This window comes from Alosa sapidissima, chromosome 12, assembly GCF_018492685.1.
Source record: "Alosa sapidissima isolate fAloSap1 chromosome 12, fAloSap1.pri, whole genome shotgun sequence".
Taxonomy (NCBI): Eukaryota; Metazoa; Chordata; class Actinopteri; order Clupeiformes; family Clupeidae; genus Alosa; species Alosa sapidissima.
The window spans coordinates 28,619,510-28,646,770 of NC_055968.1; the positions used below are offsets into that span (position 1 = coordinate 28,619,510).

Sequence of the window (27,261 nt, forward strand, 5' to 3'; positions counted from 1 at the left end):
TTAGTAGTAGTATAACATACTGTAGGCCTCTTTTTATCTGACTGTCTAACAGTTGTTAAACTTTCAGGTGTCATTTGCTAATACAGATACATAAATGGTATTATGTTTATTTTTGTTTCCAAAGCCATTGTCTCAGTAGCATCAGTAGCAGTGGCTATTAAAGTCAGTGACATACAGTCATACAGCAACTGTGAGGATGAGTAGTTGCCAAAAGCACTCCTGTCACACTTCATTAAAAAATAATGTGACTTGTCATTCCTCATGTACAGGGTTACAGTGGAGGGAAGTTGACATGCGTTTGCTCATAAAAGTGACCTGCTGTCACTGACTTGGAGAGACAGTGGGATAGTCCAGCCTCCGTGTGTCCTGCATTGCTAAGTCATGCTGTACGTTACATGTTACACAATGAAGGCTAAGAGAATGTGTTTACCAAGATCAACCATCACGTTTTTGTTGTAAAATTCCTGTTTATTAATATGTTTCAGTCTATTTCCATTTCACTTTTCAGATACCACATATTCAAGAGATCTTCATCCTGCCATTGCCCCAAAATGCTCTGGTCTTTTATACTTCTTTTTATATTTTCCACCCTTGGGTTGCGCTAATGATAAGAGTCTGACAGAATCCATCTAGAGGGCCCACACTAGTTATCAAAAGACTAGCATGGGTACCGGGGGTCTACACTGCATATTAGCCATTTTTAGCTCAACACACTGTCAAGGCAGCCATTAACAAACATGCAGGCATAGGTTTATCTATTTCTGTTTATAATGGCTGACAAGACAAGCATCAGTGGTCAGTGTACACATGCGCACACACACACACACACACACACACACACACACACACACACACACACACACACACAGACACACACACACAGAAACACACACGCACACACAGACACACACACACACACACACACACACACACACACACACACTCACACACACACACACACACTCACACACACACATAGACACACACACACAGACACACACACACAGACACACACACACACACACGCACACACACACACACACACAGATACACACACACACACACACAGACACACACACACAAACACACAGATACAGACACAGACACACACACACACACACAAACACACAAAAACACACACACACATACACAGACACACACACACATACACACACTTGCACAAGCACACACACACACATACACATACGCAAACACATATGCACACACACACACACACACACGCACACAGGCACAAGAACCAAAATATTTCAGGTACGACCTCAGGCTATTTTAGCCACATCCATCAACACAAATGAAGAACGTATTCAGGTGTGTGCCTCATTTGCTCGGATCTCAGCAGCCCACCATAGACATCCACTCTGCATGCTTTAGTCACTCTCTTCTGTGACCACAATTCTCACAGATGAACAGATGAGCAATGAAAATATCAAACACAAAGAGAACTAAAGGCATGATACCTCGTTAGTGGGCTAAAACGGATGTAATTTGATGAACTTTCCTTTTCCCCATGTCTAACACAAAACTTTCACTTTGAGGTGCTTAAGACATTAAAAAATTACGATATTTTTCTTTAGGGCCTGGATCGAGTTTGGAACATGACGCCAGTTGCCCATACACTTATTCCCATTGCTATCTGCCATGAGTCATGTGCTCCGTCCGCGGTTCCCAGCTTTGACTTTGACTCAGCCAAGAGCAGCCATGTTTGCACGCTATGGCCCTTTGCACGGCATGATGGGCCGTGGTCCACCTCTATTTTTAACTGGCTTCCTTTTTATGTGTCTGAAAATAGAGGGAGGGGCTTGCTTCACATATGATACTCAGAAAGAGAGAGAGAGAGAGAGAGAAAGAACAGGAAGAAAAGAAGGACTGACTCTCTCTCTTGCCCACTTTCTCAAGCTTTTCCCTATGTATGTTTTTGTTATACATTTTACACTCACACCTTTTGCTTCAAGTCACAAAAGTAATTATTTTCCTACATATATTTTGCCAGTCTGTCAAAGCATCAACATTCAATGTAGATAGTGGATAGGTGACTGGTGACCTGAGCCTGTCTCCAAATCATCCATTTTATGGATGTTTATACATATTTCCATGCCGTTTAGGCCGTAAATGAATACTTCACATGCACATATATATACTCGTACATATACTGGTACTAGCACTTGCATACAACCATACTGCCATGCATATACACATATATGTTATTACGTGTGTGTGTGTGTGCATAAGTATGTATGTGTATGTATGTGCGTGTGCACAAGTATGTATGTATGTGCGTGTGCATAAGCATGTATATGTGTGTGCGTGTGCATGTACAGTATTCTAAAGGATATTGTTCAGCAATTAGCTAAATTTGGCAGGTGTCTGAAATTAGATTTGCGGACTGTACCATTAAACCATATTGCCCACATGAAGATCTTGTCTTAAATGTACTGATGGGATGTACTGATAAACCTGATACTAATGATGGCATAAAACTGACTTTTGTGGCATCACTGTTGAAGGACTGTGTCCAGCACTACTGTTCTCTCCTTCACACTAGTTTGTGCTAGCAAGTGTCTAATACACATTTATCTTGTGCTTAAGTGTGCTTGCTTAACTACTGTTAAATGAACTTTTGTGCAATATAAGGATTAAAAGTAAAAAGTAAAGGATTAAAAGTAAAAAGCTAATGCCCACACAGGAAACGCTGAGAGGATATACATACAGTAGGTGGTTAGATAACTGATAGCTGATTAATTTAGTCTTCAAAATCTTCATTTTCTCAGAAGTTTGGATTGCCAGGAAACCATACACAACACAAAAAGCAACACTCAACTTGCTTTGCTCAGGGCAGGAGACGGAAATACAACAGCTTTTGAGATACGATGGTGTTAAGTCAACATCCGCACCTTACTGTTTAAAAGAGTGGTGTGAGTGTCATTTGACCATACTGTCATTTATCACCTCTTTTATTCTTTAGGGTTTTGCTCCTTTTGCTGAGCCTATTTGAGCCCCTGTATAGGTCTACATGAATGTATGATGTGTGTAAGATTTTGCTGTTGCTAGTACAGAATGCCCCAGCTCTGTATAAAATCACTGTTTGCTGTATCTGAATATTAATTTGTTGTTAGTGTGTTACAAGACGTACTGGTACATTAGCTTATGGCTGCCAATACTGTATGCCCAGTCAGACAGGCACTTTGAGATCTGCATGTGTGTGTGATGCTGCAGTATTGTTTTTTTTTAACAGAGTCGGAGTTGAAAGATGTACCCTACACACCCTCCTTGTGGTGCAAGCTACTCCTCCGGCCTAGTCATGCAAAGTGCAACCCTATGTACCACAGCAGCACACAGCGAGCAGCAGTCAAGAGCGCGACATGCAGGATATCATCTGTACTCATGAGAACATGTAAAGATAGAGACAGAGAAACTGAGAGAGTTAAAGAAAGAAGACAGGCCTTAGTGAGATGGACCGCAGTTTCACTTCCTCATGCTGTCTTCCTGTGACAAAGGGTTTCTCTCTCCTCTCATAAAGTTTATCAGAAAAGGGCAGGAAAAAGCCGCTACCTGACAGGATTGTTTTCATATTTGATAAATAAACAATGCTTGACAAAGAAATTAGTTTCACCTTTCAGTGGAAACAACCAAACCAACACTCTTTAACTGAAATGGTAAAAGTTTGCTGTCTCATCAGTGGCCACTAGAGGGCACTGTGGTAACACTGAGTTCTCGGTCTCCCCCGGCAACCCTCAGGAACGTGCTCGCTGAGCCCAGCCTGTGGAGTGAGCAAAGGACTGAAGGGAGTCCCGCCTGACGACCCGTGCTGTGTAACCAAGCGCAAGCTAGACTAACCCTGGGACAGGGCGAGGAATAAGCAGCCTGACAGAGGCAGCCGTTAGCCGGCCCAGGGCAGACAGGTCGTGCAGGAAGGAGTGGGCAGTGGTGGTTTTCACACCATGTGCTCTGGGGCTCAGTTCTCTCAGTGTCTTACGTGCAGCACTGAGCTCAGGGGAGTGCACACAGGACACACTGCACTATGCACCATTTTGGTTTGAAGATGAACAATCAACACTACGTCCAAAGCTTGTTCAAGTGCTTGGTACTGAATGCGCAAGAATCAAAGCATATGTCTTGATGTATAAAACTGCCTTCACCATAGAATTCTCTGATGTATCACCTATGCAGTTTAATCTCTATACTTATTTATTTGTTTCACTTTGTTGTTTTTGTTTTTATATATTTTTAAAAGAAGCACTAAAGAAGAATTCCTCCTGGGGTCCCCCTACAGAAGCACTAAAGAAGAAGTCCTCTTGGGGTCCCCCTACAGTTGAGAAGCGCAATTGCTACGTTAAATGTACATTTGTTACGTCTGTTGAGATTGAGTGTGTCTCTTACTGGGTGTCGATGTTACTTGTCCCTTTTGATAGCTGGAATGAAAAGACCAATTCAGTATGTTTAATTCCACCTCACAGCAGAACATGCCTTGAAGGCTACAACAGTAACATGAGTACCATACTGCTTTTCTAATGTCACTGCTATCTTACTGTAGAATACTCCATCCGTCAATTGCAAATCTGTCTATACTGTTCATACTGCACATACACTTACTTTTATCTTATAATGTTACTGTTCATCCAATGCACATACTGTAATTATCTGTCTATATTATTCATACTGCTTATCAATATTTATTCTGCTATTATAATGTTACTGTTAATACATTGCATATATCCTTCCTGTAAACCATACCACTTACAGTACTTAACTGTTTACTACTGCCTACACTGCTCTATATGTCATATACTGCTTACACTGCACTACCTGTCTATACTGTTCACATTGCCCTTTTTTTGCTTTTTGCACTTCAGGTTAGATGCTATTTGCATTTTGTGGTCTCTGTATACTTGTACTCTGCACAATGACAATAGTTGAATCTAATGAGAGTGAAATTTAGATAGAAACCCAGGTCTCTGTGCGGTTGTTAAATCGTAATACAATAATGTGCCGATATATATAGAGAGGAGAAGTCATGAAAGAATGCCCCTGTCCAATATATCATTTATTTTTCAGGTAAAGTATTAAAATATTTGCCTTGCTTGGCATTTAATAAAACTCTATTTCGATGTAAAAGTAGATCAAATAGATACATCAACACAACAGTGCATAAAAAATGAGTAAGCTAAATTATTTAATTGCAAAGCATTGCATTACATTGTGTGATGCATGGCAAATATACCAAATACAAACAAATTACACTGAAAGTGTGACCAAAGCTAATGAATAAGCTACAGTAGGTGGATGTTTGCTTAAAGCTGCAGTTGGTAAGTCTGGCAGATTGAGGGGACTGGCAGACAGAGGGGCTAACATTTTGAATGTATGCAACTCTCATGCCCCTCCCTCATTACCACCAAGCACCCTCCCATTGAATTTGAGCTCATCAGTGTGTGTGCACCAGACTGTGATTGACAGTCAGATCTCACACAGTCCTGTGCTGATAGGAGGTAGAAGCGTGTTTTCTAAAACCGGCTGACTTATGTTGTTCTGTCGGAGCATAGTGTTGGCTTTAGTGAATATGATCAAAAAAATCTAGCTAAAAGGGCAAAAACTTTAAAAAACGATTTGATTTCATAAAGATAAACTCTGAAAAGTTTAAAGAGTCTGATGATTTTCAGCTTGTTTGCTCATTTCTAGCTAAAATGTAAAAATCAAATTCTATTTGACATTTACGGAGCCCTCCGGGTGACATGGGAAAAAAAAACATGGGTTAAAAAAAAAAGGTCATGGGGAAAAAAAACATGAAGAAGACTTTTGCGGGATCTCGCAAAACTTTTTTTCTACTTGTGGAAACTCTTCATAATGCTGCAGAATGCTCCATTCACTTGAATGGGCTTTCCCAACATTCGGAGGTCTGATATTTATATATATATGAATAACAGACCATTGCTGAGTATAACAGACCACTGTCAAGTAAAATGGGTTTTTGCCACCAAGTGTCTACATGCCCAAGTTTCATGTGCCCCAGTGTTTCGGTGTCCCGGGTATCGTTGACCAAAATTTCAGGATGTAGATCGTAGATGACCGAAGAAAAAAAAAAGAACTCTGACGGCGGTCATAATAAGTCCCTACAGGACAAAGCAACAATCCTGTTCGCCCTGTCAGGACTTATTTTCTGATAATGACCGGCGTTCTATACATTATCCCTTACATAATTCATGTACCCTTACCGCAAAGTGTTACCGAAAAATCCTAAACTGGCAGAAAAACTACCTTGGACATGACCTCAATGTCCTCAGATACAGGTGCAGGTGTGGACATAAGATATTCTGATTTTGTGGAATCACCCTTACACATAATAAATAGGAGGGCAATGACGGTCAGTGCGAGGAGAAAGGCCACACTTCCAATGGCTTTGTCATTATCTACAAGAGAATTCCATGTTTGTTTATTCAGGATTGTTACACTCTAAAATTAGACAAAAATATGTTTACAAATTTGGAATTGCATGTCCAGCTATGTCAGATTCTACTTACATGATGTGAACTCTGCATCAGAATTTGGATCTGACATCAACCCTTCACCATTCTTTGCTCTAACCTGCATAGAAATGACTGTATTACAGACAGCAGAATATATGTGTTTTCCAAGTCAGGCACATTGTTCATGAAAATGTATGTTGTGGCATACATACCTCCACTGTGTATTCTGTTGAGTAGCTGAGGTCTTCAAAGTTAAAAGAACATTTGCTGCTGTCTGTTTTCCTATTTTTGATTCCATCAGAAAGTATTGCATGATATCTTCCAGCGGTACCATACCAACAATTGATTGATTACATGATACATGTAACGCATTATTTGACACAACGGTTATTTTGAGTTTCCCTGGTGGTTCAGGTTCTAAAACAACAACAACAAATATTGCATAGATGGACCTCTAAATATACATGTATTTGACTTTTTAAAAAGAAAAAAAGAAAATGTTATATTATTTCTCAGATCAACTACAAATCTAGATACACATAGGTTATTATTCTGGCTCAGGGAACATCCAACAGGAGAGTTCAAAGCTCAGAAACTGATTACACTTACTCACAGGCATAGCTTGATATCAGTTTATGGAATGAGAACCAGGGTGGTTCTGACTCACAAAAATCTGGATTAAGTAGGTCAAACCAAATATCACTAATCTGAATCCACAACACACACTATGTATAACAGCAGTGCTGACTCTAGACTCTAGAGACAAATCATCCCACCAGAAAAGGACATCCTAGACCTAGAGAGTATAGAGCAATACAATTATATAATGTGTCTTAAAGAGTGCCCCTCTTGAGGAGAAAACGTGATGAAATGCCCTATTAGGCACCCTTATAATGATATAAACATTCCATATGGGTCCCCTTGCGATGGAAAAGGGTGGCATTATGAAATGCCCCTATGCTGCCCCTACATGACAGTGTTCCAAAGGGACCTTTCTAGTACAGAATGCAGTGGAATGCAGTGCTGTATGGTGAGAAATCATAAGGAAATGGCCCCCAGTGGAGGAGATGTGATGGGCCATGTTGGCACTTTTACAATGGGACAAACTTGAAGTTCTCTACTTTTTGATTGAAATAAAATATGAAATGCCCTTTAACTGCTTTACTGCATCTGTTACTTTCCTCAACCAGAGTTTAGAAAAGGTTTCATATAACATTTTTAATCAAGTTTTTCTTACAACATATCTAATTGTGGTTATTCATCTGCCTCAGTTTATATGATGCAGTATAATCAGTCCCAGTTACGCACAGGGAATTGAAATATCTTATTTTCCATACATTTTCAGCAAGTGTTAATATCAGTTAAAACAACTTACTGCCAGCTTCAGTCTCAAATGGTATGTTCTTGTCTGTCACAAATTTAGCTCCATACCTCACCGTTGTGATACATTCATAGTTAAAGGTTTTAAAGATGAACTGAACTGAAAGAATCAACATTGATAATGTGTTGATTATGACAATTAAAAATAAATGACACTAAAAAAAATAATTAAAAAAATCAATACGTAGCCTTTTTTAAGCAACACCAAAATTGCTTTTGTTAGTATTAGAACGCTGCCAGTTTCAATGACGTCACTGGCATGGTAGGACCTGAGAAGTTCTATAGGCAACAGCTGCAGCATATTCTGTATACACGAAAATTTGTAATTTTAATGGCATGGGTTACAAATTTGAGCCTGTGAGGGACAGGCCTGTAGTGTCTTGACTACCACTAGATGGGTTTCAGGCTCCAGCTCAACCTTCAGTAGGATCATTTGGGTGAAAATGACTGTGTGGGCGCTGCTGGAGCATGGACACTGGAATCTATCTGTTGCAAAGCAGTGGCGAAACGTAGGGGAAATGTTCAAAGAAGCCAAAGTGACGGGGAAAATATGTTTATTTATGTATGTGTTTATTTCGGGGTGTATACATTTTGTGCAATGTACAACATAGATACATTTTGTGCGGCACAACATAGGCTACTGTAGACCTAGCCTACAGGTCATGAAGAAAACTGGAGGGGCGCTTGAGACAGCAACACGCACGCTGTCTCTCTGTCTCCCTCCATCCCTCACACACACACACACATTGCCTACTGTACATCCTCCACACAACTGCATACTCACTCACCACCACTACATTAGGCCTATGCGAAGGCTACGGTGCATATACAATTAAGCTATATAACACGCATTGTCACGTCAATGTAGGCTAACGCAGTATGGACTACTGGCACTCGTAACAGCAACTCACACGGGCTCTCTCTCTCCCTCCCTTGAAACTGTTAAAAACTTCCTTACCCCAAGTTGACCCCAGATACACGGAGGATACACGAGTTTGCCGTTTATTTTAGGCTAACATTAGTGGAGAGTTTGCAGATTTTTACCTTGTGGATGTTGATATTGCACGAGTCTCTTGGATAGCAGCACTGCGAGTTAAACTCCCTCGCATCAACAATCTGCCCTGAGACGGTGAACAACTGGCTTCAGGGTGAGTAGAAAGGGACACTGGATTCTGTTTACAGACCCGCTGTGGTTTAGTTACCAGCTAGTAAAAGCATTATTATCGATCTGTGATATCGTCGGAGTCATGGTTTATACTCTCTATGGTCGGAGTGCTAGCTTGTGGAGTTTGCCATAAGTGTGTTTCCAAGGTGTTAGCTGCTAGCCCTTTCCTAGGTTGGATCGTATGGTAGCTTATCTAACACTGGACCTCATCTGAGGCTACTTCGATATATTATTCCAAAGGGGACAGATAGGCTACTGCACTTAAAACTTTAAACGATTGAACGAACCTTCCCAGACTTTGTAATTGCGACCAGTGACTGCATTGGGTGAACGAAGCCGAAGTTGAAACTTAGGCTCCATGGCACATAGACTGTGGGCTCGCCCTTCTATGAATTGAAAAAGACTACAAGCTGCTCCACCGAGTTTGCAATAAAGTAAGCGAGAAAAGGGTTTTTTAAGTCAGGATATGGCAAGTCAATGGCATTTATTCGTCCAAAGTTACAGACCAGTTTCCATAGTGCACATCTTATCAATAGTTTGAATGTCGTGTGTGTTTCTGCTCATTGACAAAATTGCGTTCAGTATGATTCATGCCAAATTAATTTTCCCTGTTAAAGTGTTCACCTTTGTTTCACTAGTTTGGTTTCATTTTGTATGAGATTTTGTGATGTAGGCTAGCCTATGATAAATGGCTTATGGCCAATATGTAACTCAGCTAGGCCTAATGTTAGTTTCCTCAGCCATGTCAACTAGCCTCAGACTCATTATCTGCTATGGCTGCTAGTGCTAGTGCAGAGTAGCTTACCATGCCAGTGACGTAGCCAATTGTTGAAATCCAACATGGCGGCGCCCGTGTAACAACAACACCACTTTCAACGTACAATTTTATCCCTTTTAATAAATTCAGCCATTTTAATCATTGTACCAATGAGAAGAAATAAAATACATCTGTTATATCACCTTTACTTCAAATTCCAGTTCAGTTCATCTTTAAACCTGTTATGACACACAGCTGGCTATTGGGTAGGTCTTTGCAGTCTAGAAAACAAACAACATTTTGCACAGCTTGAATGAAATTATCATTATTATTCACTTACATTTGGTAAATGGATCTATTCTTTATTCTATCTTTGTACACAATTTCAGATTTATGTTGCAGTTAATTTCTGACTAAATGCATTAGAGTCTAGAACAGTGGTCCCCAAACTACGGCCCTCGGGCCGGATACGGCCCGCCACCTCATTTTGGGTGGCCCCCAAAAACATGTCCGTGGTATATAGCATCTGGCCCGCAGGGGAGTACGACATCGTCAAACTATAATCCGTAATTTCCCCCATTCATTCTCTATGGCGGGTCTTAACAGTACACGTGTAATACTCTTTTTGTCCACTGGTGGTTGTTTTGGCGCTGTTTTGCGTTTGACATCGAAAACGGAATGAAATGTAGGCCTAGGCCTACCTGCAAACAATGTAAGAGGCCTATGCTGACTGCATCAGTGCTCAAAGTATTCTAAAAGTTTATCAATTCATTGTTAATAACTAACTAACCTCTATTCAAGTCATATTTCTGGGACTTCCTGGGATAACTATTTCTATTTTTTATTCACTCGTTCAAATGTTCATCCAAATTCACAATTCACAAAGTTCTCATCAGGTGAGTGAAAGTTAGAATGGTGGTCATTCCAGATGTTTTTGCCAGCACTTTATAAAACTCTCATAGTTTGAGAACTTTAAATTATTTGTAGGATATTGCTTGTTCACAACTTGACCTGTGTATGCAAAGACACAGAGTTCAGAGTTCATTTTAAATAAGATATACTTTTGGGACTCCCTGCTAATACTTTTGGGAATGCAAAATTCTTTTTATTAGTATTCATTTCATTTCATTTCATTTGAGCTACATTTTACATGGCATGATGGCAATATAAACACAGTTAACAATGGTATTAAATTGAAGTAGCCTATGATTAAATGTAATGGAATATTCAATTAAGGTAGATTGTTGTTGTTCACAGCACTAAGCTATTTATGGTTACTGATATACTCCGAGTCTCTGGCCCTCTCTTAGTGCCAGGCTTAGTGAGCTGGTCCTGAGAAGAAAAAGTTTGGGGACCACTGGTCTAGAATCACATCCACAATCCACACTTCTAGATTCAAGACTTCAGACTTCAAAGAAAATCAAGCTACAGGTCATTTCAATACAAATTTTGATTAAAAATGCTAAGAAACAAAGATGTTTTATTACTCACCAACATTTTGATCAACAACATCTTTGCATTTGGTAAGAAGGGTGAAATTTACTGTTGGGCATTTTTCACTTTCACTTGTACTGTGGAGGGTAAGTGATTTGCTATTTTTATTTTTGTTTTCCATTGTAACCTTTACATCTATAAAAGAAAAGAAACATTCATCAAATCAGAAATGTAGCCTTTATCTCACCACTTCACCAGATCAAGGCATGACAACAGTATTATTATGACCGCCGCGCAGCGAAGAGGCGGTCAAATAGGTTTAGTCAGATTTTTTGTTATGTCCAAATTTCCGTCAAGGATTCCCGGGACACTGAAAGACCGGGGTACACGAAACTTGGTGGGCATGTAACCCCACATGGATAGCATGGAACCATCGTTTTTCGTTTTGATCTGTAGCCCCCCCGCTGGACTGGACCCCCCGAAAGGAGGGTAGGGCAGACAGTTTTCTGTGAATATCTAGAGAACCGCAGGGTTTAGGAGGTATGTTGATCTCAAGGGGCCATGTCAACCCATTCCATGTGCACACATGTGCATAAGCAGATACACACGATTCACAGTAATCATACGTATGACACATACTCACACAGTAGACATATGTACGCATGCATGCACATGCACAAACACACATACGCAGACAAACACACAAGCACACACACACACACACACATAAACATAAACGTGTGCACGCACACATGCACACAATTCAAGAATTTCTCAGAATTATGAACAGGCAAGATGGGGGTGGGGTTGTATAAAATGAATTTTACATGTGAAATCTATGAACTAATCATGTTTTGGTACTTGTTACTAATTTGTCAACCGGATATGATGAACCATCTCGTCCTTCAAAATAAAATGTTTTTCAGATAATGTATGATGCGCATTTACCATAAACCACTTTATGATAGATATACAGTTGGACATGGATAAAGCCTAATCCTAGGAGTCAAGATCTCCACTGAATAATGTTTTTAGGATAAGGATTACTCCATGGCTTAGAAACAAAGGATGAAACAAACAAAAAATAGATTCTCACCTTTACAGTTAAAATCCAAGGTATCATTACAGTTGCTGGGTTTGTTTTTCCATTCAATCTCAATAGGGTATTTGTTCTCATAATATAGATCAATCTGACCAACTGCAAAAGAATATATTGAACTGAATATTTAGCCATTTATTATACATATTATTTTATCTGTAAATATTGATTAGCTTTGACACACATTTTTACACTCATGTAAGTATTGTCACAGCTAAACCCTTGTATCTTACATTTCAAAGTAACAATGCTTTAGTCTTTTGTGCACAACTCTGTACCTCTTATGAAAATCCTTATGGTCTTTTTTGTTTTTGGTTGTCTAACTAATGTCCATTGCAATGTCACACGTGTTTCTTGTCTTTCATAATAGACCAGAATAGAAAACTAAATAGATTTTAATATCAAACTATGATTCGGCTTTAAGGACTTTGAGGATTGTGCCTCAAGCCTAGTCTTTAGTCAGGTTTTATTGGGAATCGGGACTTTCAGGCGCAGAATTTCCAGACCACAATGCAGTGAAATTTATAAGAGGGCATGAGACTGTTGTGTTTGTCAGTCATATCAAAGACCAATGTAACACTTATTTAGATTAATACGGGAAAACCAAAACCAGAACCAAAGATGGAAATTACAATATAAAACTTCATACCAAGTGGGACATCCTCTATGATGACAGGACAATTCTCCGGACCTATCTCAAATGATTTCAACTCACAAGTCCTGTTCTCCTCAAAACACCATTCCTACGTCAACCACTTGTGTGTCTCAAAACAAATTTTAACTGATGTGTCGTTTTGCTCGGTCCATTTTGGGATACATCCTCCTTGCCTATCAAATGAATATTAATGAGTACGTATCACACAGGGAACATGTATAACATGTATATTTAACAGGTATAACATGTATACTTAACAGGTATAACATGTATATTTCTGATTCCACTTTGACATTATGGAATAGAATACCAGCTATCATTAAGTGTTATACGATTATGAACTTACCTATGTTTCTGGTTTTGAAAGAGGTTGTGGTACCATTTAATCTACAAATGATGCTGCTGTTGACAGTGACATTTATTTGGTAGGTGGTGCATGGGTTCAGTTTTGTCTTGCTGATGATGAATGAATCAACAGCGAAGTTCAAGCCAGATGAGACATCAAGTAATTCTATCGTGTATTCATCAATATTTTCCATAGCTCTGGTGCTACTTGTAACATCATTGCTATAGACCCTTTCAACAAGGTAAACAAAAACAATGCTTGAACGTTCTATTTGGGCCCCAATCTACTTCCTCTACATTAAGATTACATATGGAATGTTAAAAAGGAAGTCTTGTGGGGCCAACTATGATGCTGATAATGGAACTCTCTTGAAAGGGTCCATTGACACTAGGGCTAGTAATAGCGGTGATAGTGGTATTTGTAGTATCTGCTGGGGCAATCATGGCGGGAGCAATAGTACTTGAACTGCCATTGGGGATGTTTTCTTTGGTTTTAATGATTATTGTCACATTAGCATCATTCTCCTCAATGTTAAACCACGCTGCTAAACACAGAGACACAATAGATTTTGTTTTTTAATTTCAGGCATTTGCCAACAGGTAGTTGCTCTGTATTGCTCTCATCATGTCCTAATAACAGAGATATTATTACTCACTGTCGTTACATGTTGGGATTGCTGAGTCAACTGAAACACAACAAGGGCAAAACGTGGTCATTATTGGTCCTAAAACAAAGGATCAGTGTGCATCACAGTGAACAACAAACAAGCAAGCCTCCATTAAGTGAGAGCAAACCTGTGACTGTTGTTGTGATTGTTGTGGTTTGAGTGGAGGCAAGTTGAGTGGGGGTCTGAATGTCTACTATAAACCAAAAGTGCAGTGTTGTTTAAAAAGGAGCTCCTGCAGCAGCCGTGCTTGGAAGAGTGGGAGAGATCTGATTTTTGGATGGAAAGCATGCTAAACTTACTATAATGGATGATAAATGTAGCTGGACAAACAAAAATCCTGATACACCACAAATTCACCCATATGATTATGGCGAAATATAATGTGAAAATTTGAAAATAGGAACATCAACATTTTCATGTGATATGATGAGGACTGGGCTGTGAAGTCTTTTTTTCTTCTCAATCTTAAAGCCCCCAATGCAGTTTTGGCAATTTCTTCACTGTTTCCTTGCTTTTTGCATTCCGGTTTATCTGCAGAGCTCCCCCTACAGCTTTAGAGTATATGATTTACGACACTCCTCAATCGGTCAGTCTGCCGGTTCCTTATTCCCTGTTCCTCGGTTCCAACGGTGTACTATGTTTCTGCTTCTTTTCGCTGGCTCTGCCATTACAAATGTCTGAGAAACTCCATCACTACCTCGTTCTAGCCGGTGCCTGGCGTGTATGTGTGTATTGCCGTAAAGCAATTTGTTAAATCGCAGACTTTCTGTGTCTGAGTCAGGCCCGTCGGCCCAAAGTTACAAGGCTGTTTTTTTCCGTTCACAGACTATAGGGGGAAGCAAGCCTCTATTCACCCCAGAAAAAGTCATAGTGTATAACATCCAAAGCTATAGCTACAGTAAGCCTATGGCTGAGATTGGCTCAATTTGGATGAAAGAACAAAATAACCTCATGAATTGGAATAATCTGCTTTCCCGCTGTTGCTAATCACTGGAAATGTCACAACAGAGGTTGCTGTTACCTGTTGCGGGTTTGGGTGCTGGGGGTTTGGCTGTCGTATCTGCACCTACAAGAGCCACATTTGGGAGATGAAAATAAAAATGAGAACATGTTTAAAATTTCTTTGAAAAAGAAACTTGAATCTGAATATAGAAGAAGTCACTGACTGATAGTATTGTAATTAAGGGAAAAGGTTATGGTGCTGAGTGGGAGTCTGAGTGTCTATAAATCAAAAGTGAGTGTTGTTTAAAAAGGCTGAGACAACATTAGTGCTTGACAGACAAACACGCTTTACAATGTACAGAAATTAGTACAAGTCCTCTGTAGTATTCTCTTTGAAGCACCATTTCAGCTAGCCGTAAGGAAGAGCAGACATCAGGAAGTGGTAAATGCTCAGCTTCTAGAGCACTCGCGACCACACATTTGCACAGTATTAAATAGTGTGTGTGTGTGTGTGTGTGGGGGGGGGGGTCTATGCAGTCCTGTACACACACACCCTGTCACCACCACTGTTAAATGAAGAAGTTAAGCAAAAAGAAAGAAAGCTTAAAATGTTGTACTGTCATCATTACTAACAGTTGAAGTGAAGGCAGTACTGCCCTTACAAAAAACATTTTTTTGCGGCAGATTTGCAGCAAACTTGTGGGTGATTTGTGGGGAACAATTGAGTTCACTAGAAAATATTGCCAGAAGTTTGCCAATGTTGGCCGGTAGAGGCAAACTTCCAGCAAAGTTCTGGCAACAATGAGAAGTTTGCCACTAGTGGCAAATGTGTAACTGGCTGGGGCACCAGCACTGTACGCCGCCCCGTGGTCCTTTCCGGATCCCACCCCTGCTCTCTCTCCCATTTGCTTCCTGTCACTCTCCACTTTCACTATCATTAAAGGCATAAAAAGGCCAAAAAAATATACTAAATGTGTTCACCAGTGATTTGCCACCATACTTAGCCAATAATGACAAACTTCTGGTGACAAACCTAATTTGCATATGACATTGCTGCAAATTTGCTGCAAAACTGCCAAAAGTTAACTGCAACTGTTTGCCAGAAACCTAATTTGCATGTGAAAATATGACCTTGATAATCCTCTAATATTTGCAGAGCACCTGCATTTTCCATGAGAATGCCACTGTTTTCACATGGGCATCCTATGATATGGGGTATCGGTATCCTGATATGGGATTGGTTTCCCAGACATGGATTAAGCCTAGTCCTTAACTGAAAGAGAGCTTAAATGAAAATCACTAATGGAACAATAGCTCTTAACGTGGGACTATGCTTAAACCATGTCTGGGATACCAACCCCATTGTATTGAATTCTTACTTCTGGATTCAGCGATGGGCAGAACTGTTGCGCTCTATTGCCTATACTTCTGTAGGGAATAGTGCTGACATATAATTAATATCATGTGATGGCCTTCAACAGCAGGAAAGATGGATATGTGTTATTTTGTGAAACTACAGAATGACAGTCATGGGTCTTGTCATACTGTATGTCTGCATGTAATGGTTTTGCCTGGAAACCATGTATTTGAGCCTGTATAAGATTGGGCCTTGCTCCAGAGAACTTTGGATTTGCTGCTGGAACTTTGTTGATGGCTACGTGTCCTCAGTCGTGATTTTCATCTCCGATCGTGATTAAAGATGGTATCGGAACTCCCCCTATTACCGTCGGTCCCGTATTTCCACCGTCTTGCGTGTATGTGTCACTTAATATCCATTTCTATACAAACCAAGACAGCGGACAACTAAAGAAACGCAAGCACCCACACCATAGGTGTATCTACATTAGCTATGTCCCAAAAATGACTTTTTACCGTGACTCGAAGAGCTGTAAACAGTGTTGTAAGGCTGCGTATACACAACCGCTTGGAGCTCCAGTGGAATTTTAATTTCATGACGAGAATTCTCGGTCTAACCGTTCATGTGCCGTTGAAACGGTGTAAATAGGCGACCCATCAGAGGTCGGGATGATTGAAACACTTGTTTTTGTGAATTCTTGTTTCTTTCATGTGTGATTGGATAATATGTGATATTCACATCAATTCAATAGAATTAAGAATGCAATGCATGTTCAAATATCCATCATGTACTGTACCTTTCCCTCATAAAACATATTAACTCCCCCAAATTTACCCTAACATCACACAAAAAAAATAACGAGTGATGCTCCATGACTTAAAAAAAATGCAACTGGACACTTACTTTGAGCCAAGCCATAGAGGACTGCAAGAGCCAAGAGGACCTGTAGTCCTGAGAGACGTGCCATGACCAACAGTTGCATGCGTTTGGCTCAGGCACCACTGACGCCCTGTTGAAGAGCGACACAAGATCTCTCGTCATTCAAGAAGCCTTTAATAAGCTTCACAACGTTCTCTAAAACCATAAATAATACTTATATAATAATACTTTTCTAAACAGACAAATCAAGGAAATCTCTTTTCTCTGCAATCTCTTGTCAGTTGTGGCCTGTGTGGGTTTACCCCTAAAATCTCACCTGATTCTGCTTCTAGACAAAGCGCACTGCAAGTCACAACTGAGAGGCATTAGCTTTGGCGGAACTGTGGCCCTTTCTCATCGTGAAGTTGAGTGGATGTTATTTTGAGCTAGTCACAAACTTTTTTTTTAGCCAGAATCTGTTTTTTTTTTTTTTTAAATCAGCCACAATTGTTATTTTCGTTTGTATATATATATGAAGAAAATGTGAATAACAAACTAATGACATCCTTTTTATATATTATAACACATCTTAAAGTTTTATTTGAATGGTCTTTGAGTTTTAGCTGATGTGTTTTGTGTGTTGTATACTCAATATGAGGCTCAAGATAGACTACACTAGAAGTTAATTCAGAGTGAATGCTATGCAAAAAAAGCTATGCATAGCCTACTTATATTTGGTATTTAGACTTAACAGGTCATTTAGTCATTAGACTTTTTTATAGTTAGAAATTAGATGTCATGTCGGCTATTTACCTGAGTAGTGAGAACAGGCGCGCTCAACTTTAAATCTCAACAAATCACAACAATTTCGGGTGCGAGTTAAAAAGTGACAACTTAGAATAGAAAAACCGCATTCTCAAGTATTTTCTCTTTACTTTAATTCATTTATTAATGCCATGTCCACAGACGCGTTTCGGCCTAAGCCATCGTCAGTGTGACACATGGACATGGCATTAATAAATAAGTAAAGAGAAAATACTTGAGAGTGCGGTTTTTCTATTCTAGGCTATTTACCTGAGTGTGTGTGTGTGTGTGTGGACCTACTATCTGGATCACAACTTCACTGTCTCTTACTTGGAAAGATCCCAAACTCTCTTCTTTTCTTCACCTCTTGTGAAGGCCCTTCTCTGTCATTTCACTCTTGTATTATAAAACTGTTTCTTTCTTTCTAGTCTTGTCTGTTGAATTTTAAATTTAGAAGTTAGAATAATTAGTCTTTTTGGGGTCATGTTCACAAGGCAATCTATCCATTATTATATTTATGCACTGTCTAATGATCGATAAAACATTCATTTGAAATCAATTTAGCACTAGGTTATTATTCCCTCCTTCCTAGTTCTATCTTTGTTTAGGTTACTTTGTTTCAGGCAGGCTGTGATCTATACAGACTGTGTAAATTAAGGTGTCAGTACATCAGGAAGTGAGCAAGGCGTGCCTTACGTAGTAGCGTAAATTAATTGAGTTGTATGGTTATTTTTTGGCAAATAAAACATTCTATGCCATGCATATAGTACATTTTACTTTGTGCGCTCGTTTTGATGCAGATCATTGTGCTATCTTGAAACGTTACGCCTATTGAAGGTTACGTGCATGTGTAACCAGCAAACTGTATTTGCGGATCCTGTCGTCATTTCAACTCCTATTTAATAATCAAACTATGAAATTACATATGGAGAAAATAAAGCCGTTAGCGTGAGAACATGCATGTGTGGCTTGTGTGGCAAGTCTGTCAACAGTGTCTCACAGTCAATGCGTGTTTGCGCTTTAAACCACATTGTTTACTTGTAGACCTTGTCTCAAACTCCAACCCAGAGAGGTTGTGCTTTGATGTGTGAGATGTGAACTGAACATGAAATAGTGCTGCTAATGACAAGGTAGAGCTGACTTCTGTAGCATCACTTGAAGGACTGTGCTACAGTTCTGCATCTGTGGTCGCGACTGTGCTGTAGTACTAGTTCACAATGGCTTGGGCCTTGGGCCAATAGGTCATTAGTCATAAGACTATTTTTATTGGCAAAAAATGGTAATTTGATGCCATGTCTGCCATTTACCTGATAACATGCATACTAAAGAGAGAGAACTGTAAATGAACAAAAACATTAAGGAGAGACCATGGATACATTATCTATACATGTGTAGGGTCACCTGCAGAACATTTAGGACCTACTATCTGGCTCACAACTTTACGGACTTCTTTTCTTCACATCTTGTGAAGGCCCTTCTCTGTCATTTCCCTCTTGTATTATAAAACTGATTCTTTCTCTCTAGTCTTGGCTGTTTTTATTATTTTTAATTAAAAGTTAGAAGAATGAGTCCATTTGTGTTATTTGATAATTGGGCTATTTTAGATCATGTTCATGATAAAGGTAGTCTATCCATGATTGCATTTATGCATAGTATTGTAGCGTCGGCGCAAAAAGACAGTGTTAGCGTTCTCCCGCGAAAGGCATGCTGGGATACGGGGGTGAACATTTGGGGTTTATGTCTTTATATCTCCTAAGTTATAAGTGTAAAGTTAGCGTCTTTATTGTGACAAGTTTCCCTTTTAGTTCTCCCTCGTGTGTGAACCTTTTTGTGTGTGGGGGCTGCGTCCTCCCCTGTATGTGTAGTGTGTGTGTCTGTTTGACCTGCCCCGTGTGTATTATGTTCTGTGTCTTGGTGTGTCTTGGTCTTGGTCTGTGTGCTCTCATTCTCAGCTAATAAACCTTTTGATTGGACAACTGTTGGTGTCGCTATCAAATCGTTACATTGGTGTGAGAAGCGATTTTCGAACATGGCCTCTGCCCAGCGAGAGAAGCTGGGAATGGAAGACCATACCGCTGGGTGGAGACCCACGCAAGAGGATCCAGGGAGAGCCCTTGTAAGGGCTGCTAAAAAGCTCGGGGCCTTCTATCGTTACTGCCAACAGAGGAGAGGAGCTGTCGTCTGGACCTGCCTGCTGCCATGGGAGGAGATCTTGCCGGAAGAGGGGCCTGAAGAAGCGTTCGCGGAGAAGACGACGCTGGGCAGTGACTCCGCGCCGGGCGGTTCGAGGCTGGCGGTGGCCGCGACGCGTGAGCAGAGCCGATGGAGAGCGGCGAGGAAGAGGTTCCTGGTCGACAGACGGTTGGCGGAGCCGCTGAGGGCAGCGAACTCACGACGGTGGGGCAGCTTCGACGGAAAGGGCCTCTGAACTCTGAACTTTAAAAACTTTTGGGTGCGTGTGAGAGGCACCGTGCTGTGTGGGCGCCAGTTCTAGTTGGCCTGTTGGCCGGCGCCTTTAAAAAAAAAAAAAAAAGTTTGTTGTGTGGAGTTCGTTAGCATGGCCATCTCGGGGGTCGTGCCTTCGCCGAGGCTGCGAAGGAGTGGAACGGGCCGGGAGCAGAACAGGACGGCTATGCGAGATGGCAACACGAGGAGGGACGCCGAAGACGGTAGCTGCAGCGGGGAGCTCAGTGCGGTCCGGTTGCTGTGGAGTCGGTGCCTGTCTGTCCTGGTTGGCGACTCGACGGAGCGGAGTGGCGTTGGTGCAGCTTCATCTGGCACCCCTCGAACCCCGGTGTTTGGTACAGTGTCGACGGTTGAAAAGGCCACCTAGGGCCCCGCCAGGAGAGGAGGAGTGCCGCGGTGACACGCCGCGGAAAGTGCAGCCTGAGGGCGGCTGCTGAGAGGGAGCTGGTGACGAGCGGGGTCGGCCACGTGGCTGCTAGCACGCCCGAACTGGATAGCTAGCAGCGTGGCGCCCTGTTGAGTGAGCTCCTGCGGCGTGTGCACCCCACGTGTTTTGGCGGTACTGTCGCACTGGACTGAGTGGCGGGCGATGCGCGCCGACGCTAGCATGTGGCTACCTCGTGGTCGTTGCCGAGGACGGCAATGGCTTGTTGGTTGTTGCCTATGACAGCCACATCTGACTGAATGACTGGCGCGAAGATGCAGCACGAGCTCCGCAGGTGCTTGCTTGAGGATAGAGATGGAGGCGGTAAGGGAGAAGCTGAAGACTGGGGAGTGGAAACTCCAAAAACACACCGATAGAAAGAGCAAAGTGTGGGAATCGTTTGCAGAGGTGGTTAAAGAGGACGACATGAGTGCTGGCTTTGTCATGTGCTCTTCATGCGATACAATTTACACATTTGATAGCCACAAAACTGGCACGACAAACATGGCCCGACATAAATGTGGTACTGGTAAGCCTTCCCAGCCTAATAGAGTAACATCACCCAGACCTCAAACCATAGATGCCTTTATGCGCGCTGACCACAAGAAAATTCCACTCCAAGTTAAGAGCAAATTTGTGGATGATTGCGTGGACTTCTGTTGTACAGACCTGCGTCCCTTTGATATTGTTTCGGGGGAAGGTTTTACTAAAGTGGCCCAGGGTCTCATCAACATTGGAGCACGTTATGGATCAGTCGACGCAAATGCAGTCATTCCACATAGGCAGACGGTGTGTGATCGAGCTAAAAAACAGGCCATGGTCGAGAAGGAGGCCTTATCCGAGGTTCTGAAGTCAGCGCTTCGTGACAGCGGGGGGATTGCAATGACAACTGACATGTGGACTGATGATTTCAACAGGAGGTCCTACACGGTTTTGACTTGCCATTATGTAAAAGAAGATTGGAAGCTGGCAAGTCGTGTTATGTGCACAGTGGAATTTGATTCCACAATGCCCAAAACAGCAATCAACATCCACGAACAGATTAATGACGAGCTATCTTCATATGGAATCTCATTTGATCAAGTGGTGCTCGTGAGTGACCAGGGTTCTAAGATAAAAGCCGCCCTCAAAAATTATCATTGGATTCCATGCTCAGTCCACGTTCTGAACACAGTCCTGAAACATACATTCAGTGGATCTGACATTGAAGAGGTCACGGAGATGATGGACGCGTGTAAGGGCATTGTCAAATATCTGAAAAAGGCCAGTGTGACCACAACTCTACCATATGCCTTAGTTCAAGAATGTGAGACTCGCTGGAATAGTAAAATAGACATGCTGAAATCCGTGAGTAAGCAATATAGGGACATTTACGAGTTACTTGAAAGCAGGGGACAGTCTGAGCGCATGGAAGGTGTTTATCAAAACACGCTCACGTCCGTGATAGATTTTTTGGAACCTTTCAAGAAAGCATCCGAGGAGTTGCAGGGAGAGGACTACCCCACATTGCATTTGGTGATGCTGTGGTTTTACAAACTTGGCGCACACTGCCAACCAGTCTTTGGAGACCCAGAGTATATGGTCCTGCTCCGTAGGCGCACATTTGCTCTACTCCATGAAAAGTTAATCATCACAGACACGCACAAAATCGCACTCTTCCTCTGTCCCCGGTTCAAAAGTCTCAGAATGATGACCCAGAATGAAAGGACAAATGTCCACAGCATCATTGGCGACCTCATACACCCTGTCTCATATGAAGCAGCGGACTCTCCTGAGATTCCGACTACGAGCACTTCAGCACCATGAAGATCTACAGGCGAGGGTAAGTGGCTGCGTTATTATTGATGAATGGGGTATTTGAGTTTCAGGCTTGTAAATTACATTATTGACAAAGGTTGGCTATTATGTCTTCCATAGACTTCACTGGAAGTCAGAGAGAGAAAAGACCCAGAGTGGACTTTGCAGAATGGACCGATGATTCCCGTGCTGATGTAGGCCTACAGGATGAATTGGAGAGGTACTATGCAGCGCACTTTACACCGGATGACTGTGATGAGGACCGGTTGCTTGAATTTTGGGAGAGACAGGCGCACACCTTCCCGAGGCTCCATGCATTGGCAAGGAGGATCCTCTGCATTCCAGCTTCAAGTGCAGCCAGTGAGCGCACATTCAGCTCTGCAGGCCGTGTCATCGAGGCTAGAAGAAACCGCCTCAACCCAGAGACAGTTGACGCAATATTATTTCTCCACAGCGCGAGGAAAGCTAAAAAAGAGTAGGCCTAGGCTACTGTAGCATATTTAATTTTCTTACAAAATTAAATGCAATTGGGAACATCATGCAGCGTGCACTGCTATCTTTTGTGTTAATCTTCTGTGTTAGGCTACCAGCTTATTTTGACCAACAGTCGGCACATTTTAGCCTTCCTTTTTCAGCCCAGCTAAGCTTGTTTAGGTTGTAGTTTTATGAATATATTTTGTGAATATTTTTATTTCTGCACATTGTAGCCTATAGGACTAGGTCTTAGGCTACTTGTTTTGGTCCGTTGAAGAAGACGTTAATAAAGAGTTTCTTAGAAAAAATCTATGCCTGCATTTTTTGCTTGGGAGAGCTTCAATTAGGCATTCATGTGACGAACGGCTGTAACAGAATTTGTAGTGGAAAATCCTTAATTATTTTCAATGTTGAGTCATATAATTTTTGGGTGAATGCTGACGCGGGACAAAAAAAGACTAAACGCAGGTTTCCCAACTGCTGAGCAATTATTATACTGTATAACTTGAATAGGCCTACTTTGTTTTAAATGCATATGACTCTTGGAAACCAGTTTTGCTTAGCTCAATAACGCTACGATTAAGTTCATCAAGAGCATAGACTAGTGTTTACAATAAGCGGGTCGGGAAGCGGGTCGGGTACAGTATTTTAATAATTATTTTTTTGCGGTTGGGTTAGTTGAAAACGTCGGGGCGGGTCGATCATCCACGGACCCGCGCATCACTGCTGGACACACCCCTAAATGTATTTAAGCTTTTTGCCACTGACCATGCGTTTCAGATCACCAAGATAGGAGCCAACGATTTTTGGATCATGCACCTGACCACACCTATTTTTTTAATTGACATGCCCGTGGGCACAATGTTCAATTGAACTGGAGCGCATGACGAAAAATTCATCACTGAATTGGGTGTAGGCTAAGATAGGAACAAGCCTTGCATCGCACTTGGCGTCCTTTTGCGCCGAGTGTAAGATATAGCCCTCTATCTGTAAATGGCCATCACATCTTAATTAAGATTATTTATATTTTTTGAGAAATTGTGAAAGAATGGCCCAAAGCATAATTTATTGTTCAGGGACGTATTCAAATTCGCTTTGCTTGTCAATTAATAAAACTCACACAAAACTGCAAATAATGTGAGTAAAGCCAAATTATTGCATTACAAAGCAAAATGTATTTATGTATCTTTATATAACCAGGAAATAGAACACATTGAAATAGCTATCTCTTTCTCAGGAAGGCAGCACACAAAATGACAAAGGACAACATTGACAATGGCAATCAATGACATACACAAATGAAACTGATACATTTCTGCATTTCTCTTCATACTTAAAGTGAAGGCCAACCAATCGTTTAATACAATTATACACAGTAATGAGTAGAGTAACTTCCTCAGCGCTGAATGATACACAGAATCTAATGACTGCAATACTGTCTTTGGGGTATGTCTACAAAACACATCACCATAATCTAAAATGGACAAAAATAGATTCAACTAGCTTTCTGTATAAAACAAAAACTATTCCTAAAGTATAAAACAAAAATTTTTTGGGCAGTTGTTCTACATGCAATTTAAAAAGATAGGTCATCCTCCAACATGAAACCCAGGATTAACTGACCCGTTTTTGAGTTAAAAATGGCCGGATTTTTCCTTTAAATGTTGCATGATGTATGGCAAACAAACACACCTACAAACAAATTACAGTGAAAGTATGAGCAAAGCTAATAAGCTACCTGGATGTTTGCTTAAGAGAACAAATGGAGACAAATCTATTTATAGAGACAAAACTCTTTAAAGACAGTATAACCTGAAAGTGGAAACTGGGTTGAAAACTGGGTTGAAAGTTGAAAACAAAACAAACATCTACTCATCTATCATTCTATCATTGCAAAAGGAAAAACCTAAACTGGCAGAAAAACTACCTTGGACATGACCTCAATGTCCTCAGATACAGGTGCAGGTGTGGACATAAGATACTCTGATTTTGTGGAATCACCCTTACACATAATAAATAGGAGGGCAATGACGGTCAGTGCGAGGAGAAAGGCCACACTTCCAATGGCTTTGTCATTATCTGCAAGAGAATTCCATGTTTGTTTAATAGTGGTTATAACAATACACAATATTAGTGGATTGAAACAAGACACTAATTGTGTAAGAACATCACCCACAGTTTAATAACAAATTGAAATAAGAGATGTAATACCAACAATTTGAGTAAATAAATGCTTGAAGAAAAAAAAAAAAAAAAAATTGATGTCACTTACATGATGTGGACTGTGAGATAATTATTTTTCTGTCCGATTCATAATTCTCCTTATTATATGCTGTCATCTGTATACAGAAGATTGTATTACGGACAGCAGGACATATGTGTTTTCTAAGTAAGTTTCAGCTTTCAAGAAAATGTAAATAGTGGCATACATACCTCCACTCTGTATTCTGTTGAGTAGCTGAGGTCATCAAACTGAAAATAACATGTACCTCCCATTTTGCTCGTAATTTGTTTTCCCCCAGAAAGTATTCTTACATGATAACTTCCTTTTTCTCCATTCCAATGTACCTTGACCGAGCCACATGTTACTTTTAAAGCATTATTTGCAGGCCCATTAGTTACAATGGGTATACCTGAGATTGAAGGTTCTATAAAAAACAACAGTAATAATTATTGCCCAGAAAAAAACACTAGATGTATTTGTTCTTAAAAGAAAATCTTCTATTCCTTCCCAGAGCAATCTAAAAAATCTAGATACATATATAGGTTGTTATTCTGGCTCAGGGAACATCCAACAGGAAAATTCCTTAAGCTCAGAAACAGATTACACTCACTCACAGGCATAATATAGCTTGATATCAGTTTATGGAATGGGAACCAGGGTGGTTCTGATTCACAAAAATCTTTAAGCAGTTCAAACCAAATCCAATAATGACACCGGGCACACATCTGAATCCCGAATCTATACAGCTACTGTATGTACAGCTGTGGAGTAAAGGTGGTGATGTAATGTTTGATAATTTATAAAAATGTTGCAATGTGCAATGTAGCAGAAATCAGTTGAGTAGTTTGCATTTAATCATTTAGAGAAACTTGAGTTTGACTTCAAATGAGTTTATTGTTTATGATTTGTATTTCATGGAAACAGTGCTACTTTAAACTACTTACTAACACCCGTCATTGGTTTTGGTTGCATTATGTTCATCTTTGCAGAAATAACGTGGTTTGCATTCACTTCATCTTTACAGAAATAACATGTTTGTGATTATGCCCTAATATAACTTACTGTCAGCTCCAGTCCTGAATTCTTCGTTGACCACTTTTTTGAAAGATGTAGATCCATACATCACAGTTGTGGTACAGTCATACTCAGTAAAATATTTTAAACCTCCTATGACACACTGCTGGGTACGGTTGTTGGATACGGTTCTGCATTCTGGAAAACAAACAAAATTGAGCATAGGTGGAAAGAAATGATCATCATTGTTCACTAATATTTTATGAATGGGTTTAAATGTACTTTAATTTATTCTTTATTCTATCATTGCACATCCAAAACCTACAGTAACTAGATGTACTGCAGAGCGGTACACAATATGACCGCCGCCCCAGCACATGTTTTCCACAAAAATAAGTCACGCTGAAAGGCATATATGATTCTAACTGTCTCACTGAATTGCATTATGCACACTCAATTCTCACTGGTATCTGCTAGACAACAAGTACCAAAACATGATTAGTTCATAGATTTCACATGTAATATACATTTTATACAACCCCACCCCCATCTTGCCTGTTCATAATTCTGAAAATTTTTTGAATTTTGTGCATGTGTGCGTGTACATGTTTATGTTTATGTGTGTGTGGGTGTGTGGGTGGGTCTGTGTGCGTGCATGTGTGTGTTTGCCTGTTTATGTGCCTGTGTGTGTGCATGTGCATGCATGCGTATATATGTCTACTGTGTGAGTATGTTTCATAAGTAGGATTACTGTGAATGTATGTGTGTGCGTGTGTATCTGTTTATGCACATGTGTGCATATGGAATGGGTTTACATGACCCCTGAAGGCAAACATAGGCAAAAAATTGGTCACCCTAGGCCCTACGGTTCTCAAGATATTCACAGAAAACTGTGTCTGCCCTACCCTCCTTTCGGGGG

The 27,261-nt window shown here is 40.7% G+C and overlaps 1 protein-coding gene and 2 long non-coding RNA genes across 3 annotated transcripts in view; all 3 read right to left on the minus strand.

Annotated features, from left to right (window-relative positions):
* The window catches only part of ptprc (protein tyrosine phosphatase receptor type C), a 64,262-nt gene that overhangs the window by 27,133 nt on the left and 9,868 nt on the right, over positions 1-27,261 (minus strand). The window contains exons 2-3 of the mRNA XM_042056345.1: positions 13,971-14,000; positions 13,706-13,856 (exon numbers count right to left, since the gene is read on the minus strand). Of these exons, the coding sequence (XP_041912279.1) occupies positions 13,706-13,856; positions 13,971-14,000 (181 nt within the window). The remainder of the gene's footprint in view (positions 1-13,705; positions 13,857-13,970; positions 14,001-27,261) is intronic.
* Positions 6,350-6,811, minus strand: LOC121677559. The gene is made up of 3 exons (XR_006021033.1): positions 6,692-6,811; positions 6,534-6,597; positions 6,350-6,422 (listed from the first exon to the last, which is right to left on the minus strand). It is a non-coding gene; the product is annotated as an uncharacterized LOC121677559 (long non-coding RNA).
* On the minus strand, positions 12,086-13,538 carry LOC121677556. Its single transcript, XR_006021031.1, has 4 exons — positions 13,316-13,538; positions 12,964-13,142; positions 12,312-12,413; positions 12,086-12,118 (listed from the first exon to the last, which is right to left on the minus strand). It is a non-coding gene; the product is annotated as an uncharacterized LOC121677556 (long non-coding RNA).